This window comes from Nannobrachium achirus (assembly GCF_963921795.1).
Source record: "Nannobrachium achirus genome assembly, chromosome: 4".
Classification (NCBI taxonomy): domain Eukaryota; kingdom Metazoa; phylum Chordata; class Actinopteri; order Myctophiformes; family Myctophidae; genus Nannobrachium; species Nannobrachium achirus.
Window position 1 is genome coordinate 2,067,337 of NC_137813.1, and position 8,693 is coordinate 2,076,029.

The following is an 8,693-nucleotide window of genomic DNA, read 5'->3' on the forward strand; positions in this document are numbered from 1 at the left end:
TGTGGTTGATTCTCCTGGTCTCAGACAACTTGCAGGTTGAAAAAAGCCCTCGGCTCAGAACTCAGTAGAATATGTTTTGGTTGATTGATTGAAGACTTTATTGTCAGTTTGTATAGGAAAAGGTACCGTTTCATGACGGTACAGTTCACTGGTACAAGGTCTACTAAAAGGAGATCCTAGAAAAGACTTATAAATAAGCTTATTTCCATAGGAAACCATTAAAGTATCTCATATAACATTGAATGACAGACGGATAGAACACAGTACTATGCAGTAGATCAGTCAGGAAAAAAAGGGAAAACAAGAATAAAAAAATAAAAACATACAGTAGGTATATACAAAGAGGGGTCAGGGGAGGGTAGGGCTGGGCTATGTTTGTTTTTACCAGTTGTGAACGGCTGCTGCCTGTAAGTGGTTTTTCATGGCGATTTTAAAGGATGCTAGTGATCCACACTCATTTAAGGCCTTCGGTAAGGCGTTCCACATTTTTGTGGTATAGCAGAAGAACGAGTTTGACCCTTTCTTTGAGGTGACTCTGGGTTGAACGTGATCTGTGGCGCTGCCTCTGGTGTTGTAATTATGGACATCCTTAACCTTTATAAAGTATTTTGCCACCATTGTTACACCTGGGTCAAACTGAGTCCATTCTTTTGGATCGGTGCCATGGCATTGGTCCGAAGGTTCATTAGTCCGAATGTGTTAAGAACACTATGCCTAACTCTAACCCTAACCCTAACCTCAGTAACCCTAACTAAATTCTGACTAATGAACCTTCGGACTAATGAACCTTCGGACTTATGGGCGGTCCCCCTTTGGATCCAGAATTAACCTCTACAAGGCAGAGGGCTTCAAAAGTGGGTGACAATGTTATCGCAAGTAAAGAGGAAATCACCTTATCCGGGGCTGTATTTTAGAGGCTGTATTTTAGAGGCTAATCTTTGCAGTGAAAAAGAAAATGGCCTAAGTAGTCAAACAAGTGAACCAAAGAACATGATATTTGTTGGCTAGATGCTCTCTGGTCAGTAAGAACACATTGAGGACTTGACAGGAGCACTTATCCAATGTCACTTCCACTGTGCATGTAACCTCATGGTACCATAGAACCTCATGGTACCACAGAACCTCATGGTACCATAGAACCTCATGGTACCACAGAACCTCATGGTACCACAGAACCACATGGTACCACAGAACCTCATGGTACCACAGAATAGAACCTCATGGTACCATAGAACCACAAAGGCTTTAAAAACAGGGCTCTCCAGACATCCCAAAACAAACTGGTCAGGCTACTACTTGTCCTTACACCAGTACAGCTCATTTAAACCCTACACATGTTGTTGTTGGGATGGCTCAGACCAGGGTAGAGGACACAGTTCAACAACTTGCACAATTTAAAAATCTAATAAAAGCAAGAGTGAAGAAACAGGTCTTGAGCTGTGCTTTATATCCACAGATTACTGATCAGACTCACCACTGCTGGGGAAATGTATCTCGGCACTTCACATTACTGACCACTAGATGGAGCCATTGTATAAGTTTTAAGGGGACTCTGTTATTATTTTCAACTGAACAAAGTTCCAGCTGAGCTAGTAGTGTGAAAAACTATATGGCACTGATTGGCCTAGATTATCTGTAAACAGATATATAAGCAACACATTCAACTCCAAAGTGTCTTCTTGACTGTTAAGTTAAAGTTTAAAGTTTAAACTTTTAAACCATCCATGAACTGTACAGTATATAATGTGCCCTCTGCGTTCTGCCTCTGTTTTACGCAGTTTAGACATACTAGCACTGGTTCCCAATCTTTTCTTTATCAGCACACCACAGGCCTTAGGCCGCAAGCCGAAAATTCAAGTTTTTTATACGGTTTTGGGTTATTTTTATTACTTTGACTTCCCTTCTGACCGGAGGTGGCAAGGTGACCATGTGATTAGGTCACCATGTGATAATCAAACACCTTTTTTCAACATATTTTATTCCCCAAAGTCAAATACATTATTATTTTAATATAGCTCTGTGTGTGTGTATAATATAGGCTTATTTAAAAAAGAAAAAAAAAAAAAATTCTCCCCACCACCAGGGGAGCTGCAGCTCACTCAGCACCCCACTTCCAGCGCCCCTGATTGTCTCAATGGTGTAGGCTACAAACGGCCATTAAAACATGATATAATGAAATTGAAGAATATCACTTAACTGTACACCCCTTCCTCTGTGTGTGCGTGCATGCATGAGGTAGACTGTTCAAAAATATAGTCAGATTAAACCCTAGATAGAATCATAGATACAAATTAAGAACATGATTTTTTAGATAAAATAGAATAAAGGTTTACATGTGGAGCGGTCTCAATGTGCATATAGGTTGCCATGCACATTTGTCCTAATAATTAGGCCTATTTAAAATGAGAGGACGGGACTGAGACGTGGAGAGCTGAGTAACAGGAAAAAAAAGAGGTTAATTATCGGCCGGTTGTGGCTCAGGAGGTAGAGAGGCCGTCTTGATTCCTGGCTGCGTGTCAAAGAGTCCTTGAGCAAGAAAGACTCTGAACCCCTAGCTGCTCCTGATGAGCAGGTTGGTGCCAAGCATGGTTTCCTCCACTATCTGTGTGTGAATGTGTGAATGAGAAGTACATTGTAAAGTGCAGTGGAGAAAAACCCTTTATAAATGCAGTCCATTTATGTGTTTTGTGAGGTCACAGTGACCCTTGACCTTTGATAACTGTTATGACCTTAGGGTCATGTTATTTTGATGAGAGCGAGATGATTCTGATTCTGGTGAGAGTGGTGGCTGAGAGTGATTGGATAACTTCTAGGTGGAACTGGGTGGTGATTGGCTCCTGTGGTCTATAAAGATGGCTGCCTCCAGTTCCACAGATGTCTTCCTCCTGGCCAGCCTTCAAACACCACCAGTCCTGTGTTTGGAGTGGTTTTAACATGGGTCTTTCTTTTGTTTCTGAACTCTGTCTTTCTGTTTGCCACAGATTAGCATAGGGTTAAACTTTTGTTATTACACCACTGTTTTGGAGTTTTAAACTTGTGTTGCTGTGTTTCAGTTTTGGGACTGGGAAGGAGGGAGTCCACCTTTCTTTTCTAGGCTCCCCAAGGCCGGGCCGTAACAACAATAACTAGAAAGATGCAATTGGAAATTGCGAGTGTGGTTGCTGACTATATTCTGCAGTAAGCTAACTGTCATGTGAAGCTCCACCAATTGATTTCCTATTGATTCCCACTCCCTTTGATTTCCTATTGATTCCCACTCCCATTGATTTCCTATTGATTCCCAATCCCTGCCATTTCCAATGGCAGTGGAAAAGTTACCCTAGTAAATAATGTTTCCCCAGGACCATAATCTGTTGCCTTGTTGGGCAACCACGCACACTAACTAGTTCACCCTTGAGTCCATTTGGACAATTATGCCAAATATTTCAGTTCTCTGGTTCAGAGTGAAATCACATGGTCTGACAGATGTGGCAGAGCTATTAGGCAGTTATCTTCCTAACCCAGGGTTAGTAAGGTTTATTGGAGGGGGACCCTCATACGTCAGAACATGGGGAAACGCTTCCTCACTGAGGAGAAAACACTGATAATTTTCTGGTTAATGCATTCCAGTTACTGGAATAGGAGAAAGGACAGCATTGTAAAACAAGTCAGCTTAATTGAAACTCAAGTGAAGGTGAAACTAACACATTGTGAATTTAGATAAGGGTTATTATTAGCACTGTTCTTTTCTGTAGTGAAGTCTGTCCACTGATCAGGAAGGGAGAGAGTGTGGGATGTCAGTAGAGGAAGTGTTACTCCTGGTGCTCTGAAGTGCAACCAACCATACACAAACAGCTCCCTCGTTTAACTGCTGATTTGTCAATATGGTTCCTGGGAAACATATTCCAGCTTCAACTGAAAGGTTGGGGGTAAAAGAGAGTAAAAGAGTCATTCCAAAACACTGTAGCAAAGGTCCGTTTCTCAGTGGTTTCGTCATCTAGGTTAACAAATTGAGCCCCCATGCCCCTCACAAAAATGGCAGCAAAAATCTGTGAGAGCCGCTGAAAGTTTGTGTCTCATTCACTATACCATAAACTATAATATTACACCCCTAGTTTGACCCTTACATGCTACTTAAAGCAGATTTTAGGGGGGTATTTTTTTCCTTTATAGTATAGTGTATTGTAGAGTGAATAAGACCCAAACTTTCAGCGGCTCTCACAAGTTTGCTGCCATTTTTGAGAGGGGCATGGGAGCTCAATTTGTTATTTAACCTTCATAGATGACAAAACCACTGAGAAACAGACCTTTGCTCTCCACGGTCACAGAAGTATCGGAAATGCTCCAACTGGTACTAAATGTCAAAAGCAAATGTCTAGCCAAAGTGGAAGCTAAACATGGTTCTAGAGCTGGTAGAACATATGAGGGAAAGATTTCGATTTTCCTTCGTCAACCAGGTTATGGGCAGGTTGTTTGTTGGACGACAGAGCCTGCCTCAGTTAATGCTGTCATCTTCGTCATCATCATCTGACAAGTTGCTGCTCAACTTTGACCCTGGCCCGCTGATGGAGTCCGAGCGCGATGTTAAGTTACCCCCTGAGTCACCAGCTGACTTTGTGAGCTGCTCATAGCAATACTCACAGACTCGCACAGGCTTGGAGGACTGGTTGGGCAAGAGGTATTTCTTGTTTGAGCAGGGAGCGCACACCACCAAGCCACAGTTCCTGCAGTGATGCCGCCAGTAGACCGACGAGAATTTGGTTTTCTGACAGCGCATGCACACCGTGGCCTCGGAGTCGGGCACCCAGACGGCGGCATGCTCATCCGTGGGAGACTTGCCACTCTTCTCCAGCAAGTCGCGGACACACTTGTTTATGTGGTTCATCCATTCCGTCTTCTCGGTGGCAGTGGCAGCGTAGACGGCAAAGGACTTGGTGGGCGTCTTAATGAGCCAGCCGTTATGCAGGTCACCCTCGTCCGGTACAGTATCTGAGAGAGTGACACTCTCCATGGGGATTGTGTGTTGCTGGAAGATGTTGCCGTAGACCAGGACATCGTTGAAGAGCATGAACTGGCGCTCTTTGGGTTTTTTGCGGCAGAGTTTGGTCAGAACACCCTCGCAAATAAGCACCTGGCTTGGGGTGGCCAAAGGTTGGTCCACTGGACCAAAGCAGCCCTCCACCACCTCGATGTGCTTAGAGTTGGCCTCGCTGTTCGCCAGCTGGTCCACCATCTTAGCCTCACCTGGCAGAGAAGGAAAGGGAAATAGTGTTTCATTATTAGATGAAGTTGAGATACAGAGTAAAAGGACACTAGCATTAAGGCAATAATGTTTCCAGATTCTCTGCCAGGGGTTTATGATTTTGGTCGCTTCTGCCAAAGAAGGAGATCTCCTCAGCATATTAAGATCGCCATTATGCATCGTTCGATCGAAGCTTGACTGCTAATAGTTGCTAGGAGATGAAATAACCCGTAAACAAAACATCCGTTCCCCATCCGCCCCTAGGTTTGGAGAGGGGAAGACCTCGCCCGCATGAATGTGTGCACACGGCACACAGAGTACATTGAACAGGGAAGTGAAACTACTGCGCGCTTACACACATCAAGGGTGTAGAAATCACTCCAAGCAAACGGAGAACACGCACAGCAATGTGTGGGGAAAATCGCGTTCTTTCGAACAACCATCATTTCGACCGGAGGGTTAGCGACTCACTCCACATAGGTTAGGGTTTGGGTGAGGGTTAGAGTCGGGTGTCGAGAAGATGACATGTAGTAGGTCTAACTAGGGGTTTGTCATGATTCTGAATCCATTGCAAGCATTTGTTTTGCACAAAAAACTTTCCTTGGGCTATAAATGGCCCCCAAAAACACCCAAAAAACTGTGAAAAGTGATGACTCATCACTAAACCATCGTTTTATGGCGCCATTTATAGCCCTATGAAAGTTTTTTTGTGCAAAACAAATGCTTGCAATGGATTCAGAATCATGACAAACCCCTAGTTAGACCCCTCACAACTTAAAGCAGATCTTTTTCTGGGTATTTTCCTCCTATATAGAAAGTCAATGGGAGCCCAACAGCCCAACTTGATTGCGACCGTAAGGTCGCAGTTTAGTATCAAAACCTCCACCGGCCGTCCGTCACGTCCGTCACGTCACACGTCACACGTCACACCTTTGCCCTGCTCATATCTGGGCTCGTTTGTGTATTGTATGACATCACGCCACATCATCGGCTGAGGACTGTGTGATGTCATCATATCTCCATATATGGAGACATAAGTTGCTCATGCCCAAATATGGGCTGGTGAAGTCAGACTTAGTGTGATGCGTAGGTTATCTCCATATATGGAGATTCAACTTCAATGAGTAACCATGGCAAATCACACCGTACACAAATGACCCTTATATAAGACCGGCATTATCTACCGACAGCTGCTATAAGCCAACCCTGGCGATAAGGTCTGAGTCGAAGAAATGCTTCTTTCCTGGCAAGAATTGCCCCTTTATACTGTAGGGCTCGTTTGTGTATTGTATGACATCACGCCTTTAAAATGGGCTAAAACCTAAGAACAGTATTTTAAGAACAACACACACACACACACACACACACACACACACACACACACACACACACACACACACACACACACACACACACACACACACACACACACACACAGGGTTGGTGAATATAAAATGAAATTAACACATCCAAGAGAGATTGGAATGGAATCTGAAAGATCTGCCTGAAAATCTTGATCACATCAGCCCGACATAATATCTAACAATTTAAAAAAAACTTTAGTAGTAGGAAAACAATGTCTTGGGGGAAATACAATTTCTCAAATCTAATGTGGCACAAATGGCTAAGGCCAATGGGGAAAAAGGTTGGATTGTATAACCTATGGTTCTAAATGTATCTGCCAAAATGGGAACTGGGCTGTTATCGCCCCACCAAATATTTTTCTATCCTAGGAAAACTAGATTTTCCTAGTATAGGCAAGGTGAGACGGGCCGGATGACAGACAGTAAAGTACAGTAGAGTACAGTAGAGGTGCTCTGTGACGTCATCAATCATATTAGCTAATCAATCACCTCACCTTTCTTGCCCTCCTTTCTGTCTGCTGCTGCTTCTGCCTGTTGAGGAGCTCCATCACACTGCGTCTCATTGGTCAGTGGAGATGCTACTTCTCTCTGGGACCGCTCCCTGACCACTGCTGCTGCTTCTGCCTGTTGAGGAGCTTCACTCTTGGACCGCTCCCTGACCGCTGCTACGTCTTCTGCCCGTTGTGGAGTTCCATCACACTGCGTCTCATTCGTCAGTGGAGATGCTACTTCACACCGTTTGTCATTTTTTTTCATGGTCATAGCAAAGGTCAGTTCAAGGATTGCTTGGTTGAGGCGTTCGTTCATTTTTTTAAACTTACCCTTGTGGTCGCCAACCATAAACCACCTGGAGCTTGTATCAGTGGTGTGTTTTTGGATGAGCTGCTCAATTTCTTCCAGGGTCTTCTGGAGGTTAGCAAGGAGCTTTGTGGTCAACCCTCCCTCCTGCAGTTGGGTCAATAGAGGCTCCAGGATGACGACTCGCTCGGCCAGCTCCTGACATTCTACTGTGTTACTCTTGACTTGGTCAGCGTGACTGTAGATTTTAGCTGCTATGTAAAAGAGGCTGCTTATGGGATCCATGGCTGAGGACTGAAACACAGTACAAGGGAGACAATACAAATGGACCACTTAAAACCTTAAACCTCTATACTTTGTCAACAATACTGGGATCAGCTCTGTATTTTGGTTTGCTCTTGTTTCCCAGCTAATTAGCCGTAAATAGCAGGTGTAACATTATAACGGATTGGATTAGCCTGAGGCCAAGGCTACACGGAGCTGGATATTTGTGAATCTAGACATTTTTTGGTGCTGTTGGGGCATGTAGCCACACGAAGCTGGATATTTTGGCAGTGAATCTGGATATTTTTCAATCCGGATAAATAAGTGGAGACACTGAAAAATATCCGCTTCACTGGATCCGTGTAGTCATGATACCCGGATATCTCTGAAGACTTTACTGTGTGTGTGCTTGTTAGACCTAGATATCTTTGTCGTGTGGACCTAGATATTTTTCTATGTGGATATCTGAAAAACCAGGATATATGAAATATCCAGCTCCGTGTGGACCTAGATATTTTTCTATGTGGATATCTGAAAAACCAGGATATATGAAATATCCAGCTCTGTGTAGCCATGGTCTGAGTCTGTCATTGTCCCATTGACTAGAGATTTTAAAGAGGAGGTTTATTGAAATTTGAAATTCCCAATCACAAGAGATCTGGTGGGGGGGGTTGTGTTTGACTTGTGTGTACACAAAAACATTCCCCCCTCCCCTCTATGACAGGCATCAAACAGGTTGTTGTCTTTGATGCTAACGAGGTGTGCAAAACCCCCTTTGAAGTTCAAATGGAGCAATTAAGAGTTTTGGCTGAGCTCCCTCCCTCCACTGTTTCTGTTGATTTTCAAAATTTAGACCCACCCCCTCCTCCGAGGCTCCGACTCTCATTGGCCTGGCACCGCCTGAGACCAGAGAAACTTTAGCGTCATATGACAACACCAGACCAAGAGAACCAGTCCGCTCAGAGAGTGGGCGGGACTATGGGCTGGAGCCAGGCAAGGATTGGATTGGATATAATGAAACAGACTGAATTAGATTCATACGGTAC

At 44.0% G+C, this 8,693-nt stretch overlaps 1 protein-coding gene across 1 annotated transcript; it reads right to left on the reverse strand.

Annotated features, from left to right (window-relative positions):
* Positions 1–4,474: 4,474 nt before the first annotated feature.
* LOC308284346 (pleckstrin homology domain-containing family F member 2-like) lies at positions 4,475–5,218 on the reverse strand (the record flags this gene model as incomplete). Its single annotated transcript, XM_080724934.1, has 1 exon — positions 4,475–5,218. Exon 1 carries the CDS (start codon positions 5,210–5,212, stop codon positions 4,475–4,477), a length of 738 nt encoding a protein of 245 aa, XP_080581060.1. The 5' UTR covers positions 5,213–5,218.
* Positions 5,219–8,693: the final 3,475 nt, after the last annotated feature.